At 45.5% G+C, this 22,406-nt stretch overlaps 1 protein-coding gene across 1 annotated transcript in view; it reads left to right on the top strand.

Moving 5' to 3' along the window:
- Nucleotides 1–22,406, top strand: part of LOC139562527 (collagen alpha-1(XIX) chain-like) — a 241,821-nt gene that overhangs the window by 86,721 nt on the left and 132,694 nt on the right. The window contains exons 16-18 of the mRNA XM_071380275.1: nt 157–186; nt 3,161–3,187; nt 4,020–4,073. Of these exons, the coding sequence (XP_071236376.1) occupies nt 157–186; nt 3,161–3,187; nt 4,020–4,073 (111 nt within the window). The remainder of the gene's footprint in view (nt 1–156; nt 187–3,160; nt 3,188–4,019; nt 4,074–22,406) is intronic.

Raw genomic sequence — 22,406 nt, 5'->3', positions numbered from 1 at the left:
TTGTTACGAGATTACAAAAACCATAACCTGCCACCTTACCTGATCAATCTACCAATGCTGTTTTGTTCTTCTGATTGAACTATTTTGTATAGTGTATAATGTGTCTTCAATTAGACTGATATTGTAGTTGTCATTGTTTTCTGTTGTTTGTTTCAGGTGGAGAAAGAGGGACTCAAGGGAGATCAGGTATATTCATATTTTCCGTGACATTTCATTGTTTTTATGTGGTACACTGAGTCTGAAGCTCATATCCTCATGTACCCACCAACACGTACCTCTCTATGCTGTTCTGACAGGCTGTTAAATAAACCATAAATGAAGCAAAACAACCCTCCTCCTGATCCAAATCAATTTGATGAAGTGCACTTTTTATTATGTAATTGGTCACGGAACAATGGCCCTGCCTAGGTCAGATTTACAATAGACCCAGGCATACAGCAGTTTATATGAGGCCTTGTCAGAGGAGGAATGACAACTGCAGGAGTTATGTTGGAGAACTATGGAAGTTCCTAATATGGATGGCGTACGGACATTATCATTGTGAATGACAACTCTACACTATTCTTTGTAATTTGAAATGTTAAAAACATTGTTTGTTTGATTTAAAAAAATAATAATTTGGTAACACTTTACTTAAAGCCTGCTGATATAATGCTTCATAACTTGTTATAAGCATATATGAGCCTTTATATTGTGGCATAATCAAATCAAATCAAATTGTATTGGACACATACACATATTTAGCAGATGTTATTGCGGGTGTAGTGAAATGCTTGTATTCCTAGCTCCAACAGTGCTGTAATATCTAACAGTGCAGTAGTATCTAACAATTCACAACAATACACACAAATCTGTATGTGCAGCAGTATGTAAACATTATTACAGGGACTGGTGCTCCATCATTAAAGTGGCCAGTGATTCCATGTCTATGTATATACGGCAGCAGCCTCTAAGGTGCAGGATTGAGTAACCGGGTGGAAGCCGGCTAGTGATGACTATTTAACATTTTGATGGCCTTGGGATAGAAGCTGTTATGCAGTCTCTAGGTCCCAGCTTTGATGCACCTGTACTGACCTCTCCTTCTGGATGATAGCGGGGTGAACAGGCCGTGGCTCAGGTGGTTGATGTCCTTGATTATCTTTTTGGACTTCCTGTGACATCGGGTGGTGTAGGTGTCCTGGAGGGTAGGTAGTTTGCCCCTGGTGATGCGTTGTGCAGACCTCACTACCCTCTGGAGAGCCTTACGGTTGTGGGCGGAGCAGTTGCCGTACCAGGCGGTGATACAGCCCGACAGGATGCTCTCGATTGTGCATCTGTAAAAGTTTGTGAGGGTTTTAGGGGCCAAGACACATTTCTTCAGCCTCCTGAGGTTGAGGAGATGCTGTTACACCTTCTTCACAGCACTGTCTGTGTGGGTGGACCATTTCAGTTTCAGTAATGTGTACGCCGAGGAACATGAAGCTTTCCACCTTCTCCACTGCGGTCCCATCGATGTGGATAGAGGCGTGCTCCCTTTGCTGTTTCCTGAAGTCCACCATCAGCTCCTGTTTTGTTGACGTTGAGGGAGAGGTTATTTTCCTGGCACCACTCAGCCAGGGCCCTCACCTCCTTCCTGTAGGATGTCTTGTCATTGTTGGTAATCAGGCCTACTACTGTTGTGTCATCTGCAAACTTGATGATTGAGTTGGAGGTGTGCATGGCCATGCCGTCATGGGTGAACAGGGAGGATAGGAGGGTACTATGTTGTTGAAGGCTGAGCTGTAGTCAATGAACAGCATTCTTACATAGGTATTCCTCTTGTCCAGATGGGATAGGGCAGTGTCCAGTGTAATGGCAATTTAATTGTCTGTGGATCTATTGGGGCGGTAGGAAAATTGAAGTGGGTCTAGGGTGTCATGTAAGGTGGAGGTGATGTGATCCTTAACTAGCCTCTCAAAGCACTTCATGATGCCAGAAGTGAGTGATGCGGGGCGATAGTCATTTAGTTCAGTTACCTTTGCTTTCTTGGGTACAGGAACAATGGTGGACATCTTGAAGCATGTGGGGACAGCAGACTAGGATAGGGATGGATTGAATATGTCCGTGAACACTCCAGCCAGCTTGTCTGCGCATGCTCTAAAGACTCGGCTAAGGATGCCATCTGGGCCGACAGCCTTGCGAAGGTTAATACGTTTAAATGTCTTCCTCCCGTCATCCACGGAGAACAGGAGACAACAGTTATTGGGAGCAGGACACATCGGTGGCACTGTGTTATCCTCAAAGCACGCGAAGAAGGTATTTAGCTTGTCCGGTAGCAAGACGTCGGTGTCCGCGATGTGGCTGGTTTTCCCTTTGTAATCCGTGATTGTCTGTAGACCCTGCCACATACGTCTCGTGTCTGAGCCGTTGAATCGCAACTCTACTTTGTCTCTGTCTTACACCTATTTAACCAGTCTTATACCTATGTAACCAGTCTTACACCTATGTAACCAGTCGTACACCTATGTAACCAGTCTTACACCTATGTAACCAGTCTTACACCTATGTAACCAGTCGTACACCTATGTAACCAGTCTTACACCTATGTAACCAGTCTTACACCTATGTAACCAGTCTTACACCCATGTAACCAGTCTTACACCTATGTAACCAGTCGTACACCTATGTAACCAGTCGTACACCTATGTAACCAGTCTTACACCTATGTAACCAGTCTTACACCTATGTAACCAGTCGTACACCTATGTAACCAGTCTTACACCTATGTAACCAGTCGTACACCTATGTAACCAGTCTTACACCTATGTAACCAGTCTTACACCTATGTAACCAGTCGTACACCTATGTAACCAGTCTTACACCTATGTAACCAGTCTTACACCTATGTAACCAGTCTTACACCTATGTAACCAGTCTTACACCTATGTAACCAGTCTTACACCTATGTAACCAGTCTTACACCCATGTAACCAGTCTTACACCTATGTAACCAGTCGTACACCTATGTAACCAGTCGTACACCTATGTAACCAGTCTTACACCTATGTAACCAGTCTTACACCTATGTAACCAGTCGTACACCTATGTAACCAGTCTTACACCTATGTAACCAGTCTTACACCTATGTAACCAGTCTTACACCTATGTAACCAGTCTTACACCTATGTTTTGCATCTGACAGGAGCCACCGGGCCTAACTGGAGATACGGTACGCCCAGCACCAGCAATTAAATTTGAATGAAATCAAATCTAGGTATTTTCATACACCAATTAAGCCAACTAGGCAGCCAGCTGTCTTTGTGCTGCACAGGAGGTTGGTGGCATCTTAGTTGGGGAGAACGGGCTAGTGGTAATGACTGGAGCGGAATCAGTGGAATGGTATCAAATACATCAAACACATGTTTTCCAGGTGTTTGATGCCATTCCATTTGCTCTGTTCCAGCCATTATTATGAACCATCCTCCCGTCAGCAGCCTCCACTGGTGTGCTGAGAACATGTGGCTCTAACATCTGTCTCCACAGCAGCTTTATAAGCAACAAGCTGTTAACCCATAGCCTGATCCAGGATCTGTTTGTGTTGCCTTTCTAACTCATATTGTCATTGGCAACAGGTCTGGGATGAGGCCATGAGTTTACATCTGTGTCCATAGAAACAAGCTGGAGACACACTCATTCTAACACTGAATGCCATCCAACCAGCCTATCTAGTAATCCATCCAGCTAGCCTGGTCCATTGCTGTCCTTGTCGAGCCAATCTTTCTTTGGCATGGCAATGAGTAGGAAGGCATTGGCATGATAGCACAAACAGATCTGGCACCAGGCTAGCATCCAGCCCCTTTCTCTCTCTTATACAGAAGCAACATTTCAACAAATAGCAGAATATCAATGGCGTGTCAAACAGCGGAATGTTAGGCTATGTGTCCAGTGTTACTGGTGCTATGAGAGGCCTAGACCGTGAAGCTAGGGTAACGCAACACCCATAGCCTGGCCTTACACAAATGACAGCCCTGCTCTGATACCCTTCTGTCTTCTGTCCCTAGGGATCCCCTGGGTTGCCAGGTCAGACGGGGGCTCTGGGCAAAGAGGGCAAAAGGGTGAGTAAACACCACACACACAATCACACACAGGCACTGCTACTCTTTGTGTGGCCTGGGCTGGGCCTAGCTCCTGCTTCTGGACCCCCTCTCCTGGGGATGGCCTGACAACAGCTGAGGACAGAGTGTGGGGTGGATGTAGGGGCCTGAGTTGGTCTGGGTGGGCCTGGTAGGGCCTGGGTGGGCCCTAGGTAGGGCCTGGGTGGGCCTGGTAGGGCCTGGGTGGGCCTGGTAAGGCCTGGGTGGGCCCTAGGCAGGGCCTGGTAGGGCCTGGGTGGGCCTGGTAGGGCCTGGGTGGGCCTGGTAGGGACTGGGTGGGCCTAGGTGGGCCTGGTAGGGACTGGGTGGGCCTGGGTGGGCCTGGTAGGGCCTGGTAGGGCCTGGGTGGGCCTGGGTGGGCCTGGTAGGGTCGAGCCCTGGGGGAATGCTAATAGTTTGACTACGTTTAATAAATGTCTCTGAGAGGTCAACATGACTGGCAGCACACGTGGCCAGTCCCAGCAGGCAGCTGTCCTAAGCAGTGTTATGTTTCCTATAAAGGACCATACAGGGTTAAAAGAACAATGGCTGTGACTGTACAAACAAGAACATTCCAGTTCTACCCAGTTGGCCCACTTGGATTTCACCTCTTGCTACAGTCGAGCAATCTTAGAGCTCTCACCAATTCCTAGAGGTACTGCAGTGGTCAATATCATTTTTACATTTTAGTCATTTAGCAGACGCTCTTATCCAGAGCGACGTACAGTAGTGAGTGTATACATCTTTTTGCATTCAACTTAGCCTTGATTAAACTACAGCATGCATGTAATGTTGCAGTTATACTGTGATGCTTCAGATGCAGAATCTTAATTTGATCACCCTGTTACAGGAGAAAGTTGAGGTATTTTAGGGTTAAAAAAGCTTCTTAAAAGTCTTTCCATGTTAACATTTTTGACCTGATTTTCTCTTCCTAAAAATGTATCAACCCCTACAAAAATGCACATTTCCTGTTAATGCAGGATTATTTTCCTGCTGTAGCAAACTGGCTCAAATTAAGATCCTTCACCTGTATGTCACCAGTATCAGATGGTTCCAACTTCCAAAACAAGGCCGGCTACCTATAAAACTGTGACCTTGTACACCTGTTTTGAGCACCGGAGGCTGCTGAGGAACGAACAGCTCATAATAATGGCTGGAACGGAGTGAATGGAATGGCATCAAACACATGGAAACCATATGTTTGATGTATTTGATACCATTCCACTGATTCCGCTCCAGTCATTACCACTAGTGCCACCAACCTCCCGTGGTTATGAGCCACACACTACAGTACTGTGGATCATTTTGCAACAGCTAATAGGGATCCTGATAAAATACCAAATAGCAAATTGTAAGGATTACACTGCAGGGAGTGTTGAGATTGTCCCGTTATGTTGGTTTTCAAACGTAAGTAGTGTAAGTATAGTGTATTCACTTTAGAAAGCAAGCTGAAAGATGACCTGTTAGGGGCCTGATTGGTCTCACACTTCTTCTCCATCCCTAGCAAACACAGCTGATTAATCAACTTGCATTCTAAACTGAAGATCATGATTAGGTGATTTTATTTATTTATTTATTTAACCTTTATTTAACCAGGTAGGCTAGTTGAGAACAAGTTCTCATTTACAACTGCGAGCTGGCCAAGAATAAAGCAAAGCGGTTAGAAATATACGACAACACACACATGGAATAAACAAACATACAGCCAATGATACAGTAGAAAAAAGATGATACAGTGTGTGCAAATGTGGTAAGATAAGGGAGGTAAGGCAATAAATATGCCATGGTGGCGAAGTAATTACAATATACCAATTAAACACCGGAGTGATTGATGTGCAGAAGATGAATGTGCAAGTAGAGATACTGAGATACTGGGGTGCAAAGGAGCAAGATAAATAAATAAATACAGTATGTGGATGAGGTAGTTGGATGGGCTATTTACAGATGGGCTATGTACAGGTGCAGTGATCTGTGAGCTGCTCTGACAGCTGGTGCTTAAAGCTAGTGAGGGCCTTGAGACAGTTGAGACATGGATTGTGGGTGAATGGGCAAGACAAAATATTTAAGTTCCTTTGAACGGGGTATGGTGGTAGGTGCCAGGCACACCAGTTTGTATCAAGAACTGCAACGCTGCTGGGTTATTTACGCTCAACATTTACCCATGTGTATCAAGAATGGTCCACTACCCTAAGGACATCCAGCTAACTGGGAAGCATTGGAGGGAAGCATTGGAGTCAACATGGGCAGCATCCCTGTGGAATGCTTTCGACACCTTTCAGAGTCCATGACCCGACGAATTGAGGCTGTTCTGAGGTCAAAATGGGGGAGTGATACCTTCCTTCTTAATAAGGAAGGTATTCTTAATGTTTGGTACACTCAGTGTATATCAACAGTTTAGTGCTATTCCTGAACTTTTCCGTAGCTCTCACTGACACTGCATGAGCTAACAGTGAATCACATTCTCAATGCAAGAATTCCTGGACAGAAAAAGAGAAATCGGAAGTTAGTTAGAGCTGATGGCAGGTGCTACTGTCTATATCCTCACACCAGAAGAGGAACGTTGCAACATAGCGCATCTGACCTCGGAGGCAACTGAATCGCTCGGTGTCAAAGGTCACAATTATAGCGTGACCTCTATGAGAACTTGAACATAATGTACAATTTCTACCCAGTCATAACACCTTTAATTGGTTTCCGTCTGTGTTTGGAGTCCAATTGGAGTCCAATCAGCATGTTGTAATGTTTCCTCGCTGGGTTTGGACCAGTGTTCATTAAAAGCAGTGAGCCCCATAGGGGAATAAAGTAACATTTAAACTAATGTCTTCTTGAGTGTGCAACATGCCTGGGTTCAAATATGATTTGTTTTCTTTCTTTTTAACTGCACTTCATTTGAGCTCGCCTGGCGTGATGGATCTAGTGGAAGAGGCAAAAACCCTGTCAACTGGCACTCCAGTCAGGCTCATTCAAATGCTTCTTTTTGTTGTTGTTGAAAGAACTCAAATCCTAATTGAACCCAGGTGAGGTGTGGAAGGGTATCTCCTTCAGTAGTAATGTGTGAGGGGAGTGGAGTCGTTACACTAAGCCAGTCGGCCATTTGAATCAGTGTCAGAAAATGTTGTTCTGTTGAAGACACACACAACCTCTCTATTAATACCCAGGATGGGTCCCGAATGGACTCCTGTTCCCTGCTGTATGTAGGGCACTACTTCTGACCAGAACCCTATGAGGTAGTGCACTACTTCTAACCAGAGCCCTATGAGGTAGTGCACTACTTCTGACCAGAGCCCTATGGGGTAGTGCACTACTTCTGACCAGAGCCCTATGGGGTAGTGCACTACTTCTGACAAGAGCCCTATGAGGTAGTGCACTACTTCTAACCAGAGCCCTATGAGGTAGTGCACTACTTCTGACCAGAGCCCTATGGGGTAGTGCACTACTTCTGACCAGAGCCCTATGGGGTAGTGCACTACTTCTTACCAGGGCTCTATGAGGTAGTGCACTACTTCTGACCAGAGCCCTATGGGGTAGTGCACTACTTCTGACCAGAGCCCTATGAGGTGGTGCACTACTTCTGACCAGGGCTCTATGAGGTAGTGCACTACTTCTGACCAGGGCTCTATTGGGTAGTGCACTACTTCTGACCAGGGCTCTATGAGGTAGTGCACTACTTCTGACCAGAGCCCTATGGGGTAGTGCACTACTTCTAACCAGAGCCCTATGAGGTAGTCCACTACTTCTGACCAGGGCTCTATGAGGTAGTGCACTACTTCTGACCAGGGCTCTATGAGGTAGTGCACTACTTCTGACCAGGGCTCTATGAGGTAGTGCACTACTTCTGACCAGAGCCCTATGGGGTAGTGCACTACTTCTAACCAGAGCCCTATGAGGTAGTGCACTACTTCTGACCAGAGCCCTATGGGGTAGTGCACTACTTCTTACCAGAGCCAGATGTTGAGACATGGATTGTGGGTTAATGGGCAAGACAAAATATTTAAGTTCCTTTGACCGGGGTGTGGTAGTAGGAGCGTTGCAGTTCAATCTCACACAAATGATCAATGAACCCACCGATCTGGCCCGGGCATCCTGGAAGGATATTGACCTCATTCCATCAGTAGAGAATGCCTGGTTATTCTTTAAAAGTGCTTTCCTCACCATCTTAAATAAGCATGCCCCATTCAAAAAATGTAGAACCAGGAACAGATATAGCCCTTGGTTCACTCCAGACCTGACTGCCCTTGACCAGCACAAAATCATCCTGTGGCGTACTGCATTAGCATCGAATAGCTCCCGCGATATACTTTTCAGGGAAGTTAGGAACCAGGCAGTTAGGAAAGCAAAGGCTAGCTTTTTCAAACAGAAATTTGCATCCTGCATCCACCTTTATTTAACCAGGTAGGCTAGTTGAGAACAAGTTCTCATTTACAACTGCGACCTGGCCAAGATAAAGCAAAGCATTTCGACACATACTGTACGACAACACAGTTACACATGGAATAAACAAACATACAGTCAATAATACAGTAGAAAAAGTATATATACAGTGTGTGTAAATGAGGTAGGATAAGGTAGGTAAGGCAATAAATAGGCCATGGTGGTGAAGTAATTACAATATACCAATTAAACACTGGAGTGAATAGATGTGCAGAAGATGAATGTGCAAGTAGAGATACTGGCGATGCGAAGGAGCAAGATAAATAAATACAGTTTTGGGATGAGGTAGTTGGATGGGCTATTTACAGATGGGCTATGTACAGGTGCAGTGATCTGTGAGCTGCTCTGAAAGCTGGTGCTTAAAGCTAGTGAGGGAAATATGAGTCTCCAGCTTCAGTGATGTTTGTAGTTCGTTCCAGTCATTGGCAGCAGAGAACTGGGATAAGGCGGGGCTTTTCCTAGCAAAGATTTGTAGATGACCTGGAGCCAGTGGGTTTGGCGACGAGTATGAAGCGAGGGCCAGCCAACGAGAGCTTACAGGTCACAGTGGTGGGTAGTATATGGGGCTTTGGTGACAAAACGGATGGCACTGTGATAGACTGCATCCAATTTGTTGAGTAGAGTGTTGGAGGCTATTTTGTAGATGACATCGTCGAAGTCGAGGATCGGTAGGATGGTGAGTTTTACGAGGGTATGTTTGGCAGCATGAGTGAAGGATGCTTTGTTGCGAAATAGGAAGCCGATTCTAGATTTAATTTTGGATTGGAGATGCTTAATGTGAGTCTGGAAGGAGAGTTTACAGTCTAGCCACACACCTAGTTATTTGTAGTTGTCCACATATTTTAAGTCAGAACCGTTCAGAGTAGTGATGCTGGACGGGTGGGCAGGTGCGGGCAGCGATCGGTTGAAGAGCATGCATTTAGTTTTACTTGCATTTAATAGCTTTTGGAGGCAACGGAAGGAGAGTTGTATGGCATTGAAGCTCGTTTGGAGGTTAGTTAACACAGTGTCCAAAGAAGGGCCAGAAGTATACAGAATGGTGTCGTCTGTGTAGAGTTGGATCAGAGAATCACCAGCAGCAAGAGCGACATCATTGATGTATACAGAGAAGAGAGTCCGCCCGAGAATTGAACCCTGTGGCTCCCCCATAGAGACTGCCAGAGGTCCGGACAACAGGCCCTCCGATTTTACACACTGAACACTATCGGAGAAGTAGTTGGTGAACCAGGCGAGGCAGTCATTTGAGAAACAAGGGCTGTTGAGTCTGCCGATAAGAATGTGGTGATTGACAGAGTCGCCTGCCTTGGCCAGGTTGATGAATACGGCTGCACAGTAATGTCACTTATCGATGGCAGTTATGATATCGTTTAGGACCTTGAGCGTGGCTGAGGTGCACCCATGACCAGCTCTGAAACCAGATTGCATAGCGGAGAAGGTATGGTGGGATTCTAAATGGTCGGTAATCGGTTTGTTAACTTGGCTTTCAAAGACCTTAGAAAGGCAGGGTAGGATAGATATAGGTCTGTAACAGTTTGGGTCTAGAGTGTCTCCCCCTTTGAAGAGGGGGATGATCGCGGTAACTTTCCAATCTTTGGGAATCTCAGACGATACGAAAGAGAGGTTGAACAGGCTAGTAATAGGGGTTGCAACAATTTCGGGCAGATCATTTTAGAAAGAGAGGGTCCAGATTGTCTAGCCTGGCTGATTTGTAGGGGTCCTGATTTTGCAGCTCTATCAGAACATCAGCTATCTGGATTTGGGTGAAGGAGAAATGGGGAGGCTTGGGCGAGTTGCTGTGAGGGATGCCGGGCAGTTGACCGGAGTAGGGGTAGCCAGGTGGAAAGCATGGCCAGCCGTAGAAAAATGCTTATTGAAATTCTCAATTATAGTGGATTTATCGGTGGTGACAATGTTTCCTAGCCTCAGTGCAGTTACTATGAATGTGCTAAGGTTCCCCCTATTTAAAGCCCTGAACCTGTCACATGTGGCCCATATGAAACTGAGAAATCACTAATTGACTTCCTGTTAGTTGTGTGATGTCCTAGGACAAAGTGACAATTAAGTCTGTGATTGGGTAACACAGTGTAGATCTGTATACGTCAAGATAAGATAGAATACCATCCCATGACGTGTCTAGGGAAATCCAGATTAACTGTAAATCTGCCATCGCCTTACGTCGGCTGTGATACCCGGAGCTAGACGAGCCACATAGTGTTTTATTCAGCGGAATGTCAGCTTTCAATGAAAAAAAAATACCTCGTAAGTTTCTAACAGATTTTATTAATATAAAAATAAACTATACACTTTCGACTCAAGGGTGCACCAATCAGCTTTAGGGGGTTAAAGCTCTGAGCCTGTCACATGTAGCCCAGGGAAGTTGTTGTTCAACCTGTGTCTTTGGAAGCCTGTGGTTTAAGGAAGCGGAAGAAGACTTATTATTGGGGTCGGGTCTCTCTCACTCTCTCTCTCTCTCTCTCTCTCTCTCTCTCTCTCTCTCTCTCTCTCTCTCTCTCTCTCTCTCACTCACTCACTCACTCACTCACTCACTCACTCACTCACTCACTCACTCACTCACTCACTCACTCACTCACTCACTCACTCACTCACTCACTCACTCACTCACTCACTCACTCACTCACTCACTCACTCACTCACTCACTCACTCACTCACTCACTCACTCACTCACTCACTCACTCACTCACTCACTCACTCACTCACTCACTCACTCACTCTCTCACTCTCTCACTCACTCACTCTCTCACTCTCTCACTCTCTCGCCAGAAGGCCAGTTGATATCTCTCACCCAATTAACAAACTCTGGCCCAACATTACACCTTAGTTTTACACCTTGTGAGTTTCCAGACCTGGGTTCAAATACTACTGAAAATCATAATAAAAAAATAAAAAAATCACTTTCACTGTGCTTGAATGAGTTAGCCAATGCGCAATGCAACCAGTAGAATAGTCCCAAATCTGCACGTCTGGCACTTCAGGGAGGGTAACGCTCGACAGTATTTGAACGATTTCAAATAGTATTTGAACCCAGGTCTGCCTTTCACACCTTCTGGGTTTCCACTTGGGAAGGTGGCCTCAGCTGGAATCTCTTGACTTCACTGTCTCTGAGCGCTCAAGACCTTTACGGAGTAGACGGAAGTATCAAGCTCCCTATCAAGCTATTGGATTAGACATTTGATTTTGAGGTATAAGCTGTCGTCCAACCCAGCCCCTCCCACACTGTCTGCTCCTGTTCAGTTGAAGAAAAACAACCGATCAGGCCCCTACCGTACGTCTCCCTTTAAAGAGACGTAGAGGGCTCTGGAACAGGTGGGAACAGGGGAACAGCAGCAGAGAAGGAAAGGGTGTATTTCAATCATTTCTGGTCAGACGTATTCCTGTTCCTTTAGTTAAACAGGCTTCTCTCATTGAGACAAATCTCTTTTACAACAAAGACCTGTTCATATATATATCAACTGGGTGGTTCGAGCCCTGAATGCTGATTGGCTGACAGCCGTGGTATATCAGACCGTATACCTGACAAAACATTTGTTTTTACTCCTCTAATTACGTTGGTGACCAGTTTATAACAGCAATAAGGCATGAGGGGGTGTGGTATATGGCCAATATACCACGGCTAAGGGACATATACCACACCCCCTCATACCTTATTGCTTAAAGATAGCACAGGAGGATGTCAAGTCAGTATAACATGGTCCTTCACTGTCCTCCATGTGACTCCATAATAAATCACAACACGGTTCTATATCTCTGCTTGATCACATGACTTTAATGGTTGACCTTAACAACACGTCAGGATGGCAGTAAGGGTATAGTCCACTGTCATACAGTATGCAGGAAAAATGACAAACGCTTTGGAGTTGGACTTTGTAGTCATTAAGGTGGTTGTGTGTGTGTGTGTGTGTGTGTGTGTGTGTGTGTGTGTGTGTGTGTGTGTGTGTGTGTGTGTGTGTGTGTGTGTGTGTGTGTGTGTGTGTGTGTGTGTGTGTGTGTGTGTGTGTGTGTGTGTGTGTGTGTGTGTGTGTGTGTGTGTGTGTGTGTGTGTGTTCTTTTCAATATTAAAGCTTTGCGTCTGCATCACACCATGGTGGAGGGTAGCACCATTAATAGTCATGTGACTTGCTTGCCATCCATTATGCATACAGTAGCATTGACATAGAATGGCAATCGAGGTCTGTGTCACAAATGACACTCTATTACCTATATAGTGCACTACTTTTAACCAGAGGCCTATGCGCACCCTGTGGGCTTTGGTTTAAAGTAGTGTGTGAATAGGAGTGCCATTTGGGACGCAGCCTCTGACACTCTGCAGGAGATCAAAAGGGAAGAGGAAGGGTGCCTGTTAAAAAGGATTTCTCTCCTTGCCGCTGGCGACACAGTCGAATATGAATCAGAAGCTCCTGTGATGATGTGCTGAGCTTCCTGTCGTCATTGTAGGTTGGCTGTGTCCTGCACTGGACCAGAGAGGAACAGGGACTAGGGGAGCGGTGGTGTAGGGATTTGGGGGTTTTACACTGTAAAGCTGCTCGGCATTGGCAGCATATGGACATCAGGCTGTGTCCCAAATGGCTATTCCCTAAATAGTGCACTATTTTTCTGTATAGCCCTATGCACCCTTATAATAAACAGTGCACTACAAATGGAATAGTGTGAGATTTGGGTATGTTATAAGACAGAGAGAAGTCTGGACGGAGTACTTTGAAAGGAGCATGTTGTTTTGTGCATGTTGAAGGGAATGAGACGTGAGGATTTGGGATTTGACAGTGTGAAGCTTGTTGGCGTTGGCAGCCTCTGGGCATTAGTGTCTGTGATAAGACTGAACCGATGACTGAGTAACTGAATAACTTCCCTGTTAGGGCAATACATCTGGACTCATCTTCTGAGCTATCAACAGAATCACAGTGTTGCCCTCCTTCCTCCCTTCACTACTAACTAGCTCTCCTACAGCGCTGGTACAATGGGCTCCTGAGTGGCACAGTGGTCTGAGGCACTGCATCTCAGTGCTAGAGGCGTCACTACAGACACCCTGGTTCAGCGGTCTAAGGCACTGCATCTCAGTGCTAGAGGCGTCACTACAGACACCCTGGTTCAGCGGTCTGAGGCACTGCATCTCAGTGCTAGAGGCGTCACTACAGACACCCTGGTTCAGCGGTCTGAGGCACTGCATCTCAGGGCTAGAGGCGTCACTACAGACACCCTGGTTCAGCGGTCTGAGGCACTGCATCTCAGTGCTAGAGGAGTCACTACAGACCCTGGTTCAGCGGTCTAAGACACTGCATCTCAGTGCTAGAGGCGTCACTACAGACATCCTGGTTCAGCGGTCTAAGACACTGCATCTCAGTGCTAGAGGCGTCACTACAGACACCCTGGTTCAGCGGTCTAAGGCACTGCATCTCAGTGCTAGAGGCGTCACTACAGACACCCTGGTTCAGCGGTCTAAGGCACTGCATCTCAGTGCTAAAGGCATCACTACAGACCCTGGTTCAGCGGTCTGAGGCACTGCATCTCAGTGCTAGAGGCATCACTACAGACATCCTGGTTCAGCGGTCTAAGACACTGCATCTCAGTGCTAGAGGCGTCACTACAGACACCCTGGTTCAGCGGTCTAAGGCACTGCATCTCAGTGCTAGAGGCGTCACTACAGACACCCTGGTTCAGCGGTCTGAGACACTGCATCTCAGTGCTAGAGGCGTCACCGCTCACGTCACACAGCAGCACACCGCTCACGTCACACAGCAGCACATCGCTCACATCACACAGCAGTACACCGCTCACGTCACACAGCAGCACACCGCTCACGTCACACAGCAGCACACCGCTCACATCACACAGCAGTACACCGCTCACGTCACACAGCAGCACACCGCTCACATCACACAGCAGTACACCGCTCACGTCACACAGCAGCACACCGCTCACGTCACACAGCAGCACACCGCTCACATCACACAGCAGTACACCGCTCACGTCACACAGCAGCACACCGCTCACATCACACAGCAGCACACCGCTCACGTCACACAGCAGTACACCGCTCACGTCACACAGCAGCACACCGCTCACATCACACAGCAGCACACCGCTCACGTCACACAGCAGCACACCGCTCACGTCACACAGCAGTACACCGCTCACGTCACACAGCAGCACACCGCTCACATCACACAGCAGCACACCGCTCACATCACACAGCAGCACACCGCTCACATCACACAGCAGCACACCGCTCACATCACACAGCAGCACACTCCTCCAAGCTGGTTTATCACAACATACACTGCTTTGGGAAGCTGCTAGCTGCAGAGTAGTGTGTGGATTCAGTACAAACACGTGTTTACCGCTGGGCAAGGCAGTGGGTAGCTGTGGATGAATACGTGTGTGTGTATCACACAAAGCAGGCTAGGTGCTGGAGCTCTGAGCCACGCCCTATGGGAGACATAAGCCTTATTAGATGCATGACTGTACCTGTTAAATGTATTTAAAGCCCCCTGCTAAAATGAAGCCAGAAATCTACGGTATAGTGATTCCCTTGTTTTGGTTGGTATATTATATCTGATTACCTTTTTTCAATGTTTAGCAGCGGAGTAGAGCAGAGTAGAGATTAGCACAATCAAATAAATGATTTCTTACATGTTATTACAATAATTGTCTTGTTAATAATTCACTTTAGTCTTTGATGTATTGTGCATCAGGAAGAGGAAGCGACTTGCGGCGTTCACACTGTACTGTATTGGCAGGAAGGAGAGGCCTCTTCCCTTAGTCTTGCATGGTTTTGGGGAACGCATGGCTCGGAGAGACACGTATTGTGCAGCATTTGTTTTGATGAGACACAGTCTGATACTAGGACTGGATAATGGATGGAACTCCAGCAAGCCTTGAGGACCCTGCACAGAACAACTCATCTGGCTACGGATGTGGGATGTGTACTGAGGAGATGAACTCAGGAGGCGTGATCATCCCTAGTGCAGATGTTTTACTTTGGTCATGAGATTCAACAACTTTCCTTCCTCGTTGTGAGTTACTGAACACAATGACGTGTTGAGTAGAAGTTGTGCCACACAATACATGGACAGGATACAGGACCTGGGTGACTTTACCACTCGGGTAGAGTAGAGTTTAGCAGACAGGCAACACGTGGAAAGCGTACGTTACTAAACGTGGAGAGTTTATACGTGACTCTACCATGGAGACGTCCCAGGAAGAGTAAACTTATCCTAACCTATGTGCCATAACAGACATGTGTCACATTCTGACCTCTTCTTTCATCTGAACTCTTTAACCCCCACCATCATCATCTTCCAAAATGGCAGCATCTTTGTTGAGAGGAGCTTTCTGTCCTTGTACCTTAGCTGTAAAATGTCATTGCGTGGGAGCCACAACAGCACATGAGCAGCATGCCAGTCCGGTCAAATAGCAGAGGACAAACAGAGTGATGAAAGGATAGAAAGCAATAGATGATCTAGTCAGTCAGCAGAAACAGTCAGTCAGTCAGTCAGCAGAAACAGTCAGTCAGTCGGCAGAGTCAGTCAGTCAGCAGAGTCAGTCAGTCAGCAGAGTCAGTCAGTCAGCAGAGTCAGTCAGTCAGCAGAGTCAGTCAGTCAGTCAGCAGAGTCAGTCAGTCAGTCAGCAGAGTCAGTCAGTCAGTCAGCAGAGACAATCAGTCAGTCAGCAGAGACAATCAGTCAGTCAGCAGAGACAATCAGTCAGTCGGCAGAGTCAGTCAGTCGGCAGAGTCAGTCAGTCAGTCGGCAGAGTCAGTCAGTCAGTCAGTCAGCAGAGACAATCAGTCAGTCAGTCAGCAGAGACAATCAGTCAGTCAGCAGAGACAGTCAGTCAGCAGAGACAGTCAGTGAGTCAGTCGTTCAGTCAGCAGAGTCAGTCGTTGAGTCAGCAGAGACAGTCAGTCAGTCAGCAGAGAGTCAGTCAGTCAGCAGAGACAGTCAGACGTTCAGTCAGCAGAGACAGTCAGTCAGTCAGTAGAGGCAGTCAGCAAAGACAGTCATTCAGTCAGCAAAGACAGTCAGTCAGTCAACAGAGATAGTCAGTCAGTAGAGACAGTCAGTCAATCAGCCAGCAGAGTCAGTCAGCCAGCAGAGACAGTCAGTCAGTCAGTCAGCAGAGACAGTCAGTCATCAGAGACAGTCAGTCAGTCAACAGAGACAGTCATTCAGTAGAGACAGTCAGTCAGTCAGAAGTCAGTATAAACTGTTCAGTCAGCAGAAAGAGTCATTCAGTCAGCAGAGAGAGTCAGTCAGTCAGCAGAGAGAGTCAGTCAGTCAACAGAGAGAGTCAGTCAGTCAGCAGAGAGAGTCAGTCAGTCAGCAGAGAGAGTCAGTCAGTCAGCAGAGAGAGTCAGTCAGTCAGCAGAGAGAGTCAGTCAGTCAGCAGAGAGGGTCAGTCAGTCAGTCAGCAGAGAAGGTCAGTCAGTCAGCACAGAGAGTCAGTCAGTCAGTCAGTCAGCACAGAGAGTCAGTCAGTCAGCAGAGAGGGTCAGTCAGTCAGTCAGCAGAGAAGGTCAGTCAGTCAGCACAGAGAGTCAGTCAGTCAGTCAGTCAGCACAGAGAGTCAGTCAGTCAGCACAGAGAGTGGGTGTGTGATTGGCAGGGACACAGAACCAAGAGAGATGTTACATAATTACATGTTTTTCAGTTTTCGAACACCTACACGATCAAGGGTTTTTATTTATGTTTAACTATTTTCTACATTGTGGAATAATAGTGAAGACATCAAAACTATGAAATAACACATATGGAATCATGTAGTACCGAAAAAAAGTGTTAAAAATATATATTTTATATTTGAGATTATTATATTTGAGATTATTCAAAACAGTCAGTCAGTCGGCAGAGTCAGTCAGTCAGCAGAGTCAGTCAGTCAGCAGAGTCAGTCAGTCAGCAGAGTCAGTCAGTCAGTCAGCAGAGTCAGTCAGTCAGTCAGCAGAGTCAGTCAGTCAGTCAGCAGAGACAATCAGTCAGTCAGCAGAGACAATCAGTCAGTCAGCAGAGACAATCAGTCAGTCGGCAGAGTCAGTCAGTCGGCAGAGTCAGTCAGTCAGTCAGTCGGCAGAGTCAGTCAGTCAGTCAGTCAGCAGAGACAATCAGTCAGTCAGTCAGCAGAGACAATCAGTCAGTCAGCAGAGAGGGTCAGTGAGTCAGTCAGCAGAGAAGGTCAGTCAGTCAGCACAGAGAGTCAGTCAGTCAGTCAGTCAGCACAGAGAGTCAGTCAGTCAGCACAGAGAGTGGGTGTGTGATTGGCAGGGACACAGAACCAAGAGAGATGTTACATAATTACATGTTTTTCAGTTTTCGAACACCTACACGATCAAGGGTTTTTATTTATGTTTAACTATTTTCTACATTGTGGAATAATAGTGAAGACATCAAAACTATGAAATAACACATATGGAATCATGTAGTACCGAAAAAAAGTGTTAAAAAAATATATTTTATATTTGAGATTATTCAAAGTAGTCACCCTTTGCCTTGTTGACAGCTATGCACACTCTTGGCATTCTCTCAACCAGCTTCATGAGGTAGTCACCTGGAATACATTTCAATTAACAGGTGTGCCTTGTTAAAAGTTAATTTGTGGAATTTCTTTCTTTCTTAATGCGTTTGAGCCAATCAGTTGTGTTGCGATAAGGTAAGGGTGTTATACAGAAGATAGCCCAAGCGCTATGATGAAACTGATGAAACTGGACCACCACAGGAAAGGAAGACCCAGAGTTACCTCTGCTGCAGAGGATAAGTTCATTAGAGTTACCAGCCTCAGAAATTGCAGCCCAAATAAATGCTTCACGGAGGTCAAGTAACAGACACATCTCAAAATCAACTGTTCAGAGGAGACTGTGTGAATCAGGCCTTCGAATTGCTGCAAAGAAGCCACTACTAAAGGACACTATTAAGAAGGAGAGACTTGCTTGGGCCAAGAAACACGAGCAATGGACATTAGACCAGTGGAAATGTGTCCTTTGGTCTTGAGTCCAAATTTGATATTTTTGGTTCCAACCGCCGTGTCTTTGTGAGACGCGGTGTGGGTGAAGAAATGATCTCTGTATGTGTATTTCCCACAAGAAAGCATGGAGGAAGATGTGTTATGGTGTAGGGGTGCTTTGCTGGTGACACTGTGATTTATTTAGATTTCAAGGCACACTGAACCAGCATGGCTACCACAGCATTCTGCAGCGATACACCATCCCATCTGGTTTGGGCTTAGTGGGACTATCAATTGTTTTTTAATAGGACAATGACCCAAAACCCACCTCCAGGCTGTTTAAAGGCTATTTTACCAAGAAGGAGAGTGATGCAGTGCTGCATCAGATGACCTGGCCTCCACAATCACCCAACCTCAACCAAAATGAGATGGTTTGGGATGAGTCGGACCGCATATTGTAACATGACATAAGATAACATGACATAAGATAACATGACATAAGATAACATTACATATTGTAACATAAGATAAGATAACATTACATATTATAACATAAGATAACATGACATATTGTAACATAACATAAGATAACATGACATATTGTAACATAACTTGAAGTATTGAACATGACATAGCATGGCGTGGCGTAGCATAGCGTCACAAGCCAAAACACCATCCTCTACTGAAAAAATCACTTCCTATTCAGCTCTAATAGTACTGAAACAGGATACAGTAATACTATCCACATGTACAGCGCATTTGCAAAGGATTCAGAACTTTTTCAAATCAAATCAAAATCATATCAGACACATTTTGTTACATTACATTCTAAAATGGATTTAAAAAAAAATGTATCCTCGACAATCTACACACAGTACCCCATCATGACAAAGCGAAAAGAGGTTTTAAGAAATCTTTGCAAATTTATTTAAAAAAAAGATACCTTATTTACATACGTATTCAGACCATTTGCTATGAGACTCGAATTTATACTCAGGTGCATCCTATTTTCATTGATCATCCTTGAGATGTTTCTACAACTTGAAGTCCACCTGTGGTAAATTCAATTGGTTTGACATGATTTGGAATGGCACACACCTGTCTATATAAGGTCCCACAGTTGACAGTGTATATCAGAGCAAAAACCAAGCCAAGAGGTTGAAGGAATTGTCCTTAGAGCTCCAAGACAGGATTGCATCGAGGTACAGATCTGGGGAAGGGTACCAAGAACACAGTGGCCATTCTTAAAATGGAAGAAGTTTGGAACCACCAAGACTCTTCCTAGAGCTTGCCAAACTGAGCAATCGGGGGAGAAGGCCCTTGGTCAGGGAGGTGACCAAGAGCCCGATGGTCACTCTGACAGAGCTCCAGAGATGGGAGACCCTTCCAGAAGGACAACCATCTCTGCATCACTCCACCAATCAGGCCTTTAGGGTAGAGTGGCCAGGCAGAAGCCACTTCGCAGTAAAAGGCACATGACAGCCCGCTTGGAGTTTGCCAAAAGGCACCTAAAGAACTCTCAGACCATGAGAAACAAGATTCTCTGGTCTGATAAAACCAAGATTGAAGTCTTTGGGCTGAATGCCAAGCGTCACGTCTGGAGGAAACCTGGCATCGCTCATCACCTGTCCAATACCATCCCTACGGTGAAGCAGGGTAGTGGCAGCATCATGCTGTGGGATGTTTTTAAGTGGCAGGGACTGGGAGACTAGTCAGGATCAAGGAAAATATTAACGGAGCAAAGTACCTGATACAGAGCACTCAAGACCTCAGACTGGGGTGAAGGTTCACCTTTCAGCAGGACAACGACCCTAAGCACACAGCCAAGACAACGCAGGAATGGCTTTGGGACAAGTCTCTGAATGTCCTTGAGTGACCCAGCCAGAGCCCGGACTTGAACCCGTTCGAACATCTCTGGAGAGATCTGAAAATAGTTGTGCAGCGACGCTCCCCATCCAACCTAACATAACTTGAAAGGATCTTCAAGTTTGTAGAGTCATACCCAAGAAGCACCTTTGGCTGTAATTGCTGCCAAAGGTGCTTCAACAAAGTACTGAGGCAAGGGTCTGAATACTTATGTAAATGTAATATTTCATTATTATAATTTTTTCCTTACATTTGCAAAAATGTCTGAAAACCTGACTTTGCTTTGTCATTATGGGTTATTGTGTGAAGATTGATGAGGGGAAAAAACGATTTAATCAATTTTAGAAGGCTGCGTAACAAAATGTGGAAAAATTGAAGGTGTCTGAATACTTTCCGAATGCACTGTAAATGTCATTGCCTATGCTTGATGATGTGATGTTTGGTATGCACAGAGCAGCAGTCCAAATTATCCCCACAGGGGTCATAAAGTCATTATCGTAGAGGATGAGTGTATCCACGTTATTGATGCTTATTGATCAAACAGAGATGATTATGGAGAGAAGACCGAGCTCCTATGGCTCTGGGCTATGGGACGTCTTACAGTTCACAGAACATTCATTTTCCTGTATTGACTCTGGGTGTGTCCCATATGGCATCATATTCCCTATATAGTGCACTACTTTTGACTAGAGCCGTATTTTCACTGGTCAAAATGAGTGCACTACATAGGGAATAGAGTGCCATTTAGAACACGACCCTCTTGTTCTATTTTCTCTGTGATCATTAGCCAGACCCTGACACTGGGTGATTATAGATGTACAGTCAATCTAATTATATACTAATTACCCTCAGCGTGTTGTGTGAAGGACCCCTTTAACACAAGACATTGTTAGATATCTGGATTATAAATCGTAGTCATTATAAATTATTGAAAATCGTTTCAGCTAATTCATCAAAATGATTTTTTGGGGTGTTTATGTGCAGGACAAATTATCAATCGTGTGGTCTTTGTTAGTGTGATAATGACGATGATGATAATGACAATAATGATGTCACAAAGCCATCTGCCATATACAGTATGTGTGTTGCTATGATTGTCAATGGCTGATACATACTAGGACACTAGCCATAAACGTCAAGCATTTTGGTGTAAGGGACTGAGTAAGCAGAGACCGTATACTATTCACAACACATAAATATCAAAACGGTTGGGATTATGTTGAAAATAGTTTGCCTCCAACTGATCCCGACGTTTAAAAAAACCAAGTAAAAACACAGCAAGTGGGATGATCCACACGCTGGCTGGCTGGTCCACATTTTATTTCACAACAAGCAGATAGGAATGGGAGCTCACCAAACCATTAGATACGTGATACATGTCAGGAAGGAAGTCAATAAGTCACTGTATGTACAGTTGTTGGGTCAGAAGTGATTTTCTCAGGATAGTGACTGTCCCCCAGATGTTATGAGAAGAGTTGATGCTCACTAATTCAAGACATGGGGTTCCTTCCAAAATGGCACCCTAATACCTACATAGTGCACTCCTTTGCCCAGGGCCCATAGGTCTCTGGTCAAAATAAGTGCATTATATAAGGAATAGGATGCCAGTTTAGACACAAACGTTTTGTCCAACAGCAGTAATATCACTTTATATCTACCCGTTATTTTCAGCATTAACCATTGTGATACAACAGTGCACAATGGCAGATCACGTACACTCTGTGTCAGATCACGTACACTCTGTGTCAGATCACGTACACTCTGTGTCAGATCACGTACACTCTGTGTCAGATCACGTACACTCTGTGTCAGATCACGTACACTCTGTGTCAGATCACGTACACTCTGTGTCAGATCACGTACACTCTGTGGCAGATCACGTACACTCTGTGGCAGATCACGTACACTGTGTGTCAGATCACGTACACTCTGTGGCAGATCACGTACACTCTGTGTCAGATCACGTACACTCTGTGTCAGATCACGTACACTCTGTGCAAGCCCGATGTCTAATGTTTCGGGGCTTTGGTGTTCAGCAGTCTGATTGGTTACACACTTTCCTCTTAGTG

This window comes from Salvelinus alpinus, chromosome 32 (genome assembly GCF_045679555.1).
Source record: "Salvelinus alpinus chromosome 32, SLU_Salpinus.1, whole genome shotgun sequence".
Classification (NCBI taxonomy): Eukaryota; Metazoa; Chordata; class Actinopteri; order Salmoniformes; family Salmonidae; genus Salvelinus; species Salvelinus alpinus.
Note: the sequence above shows the minus strand (reverse complement) of the source record. Positions and strands in the feature narration are given on the sequence as shown.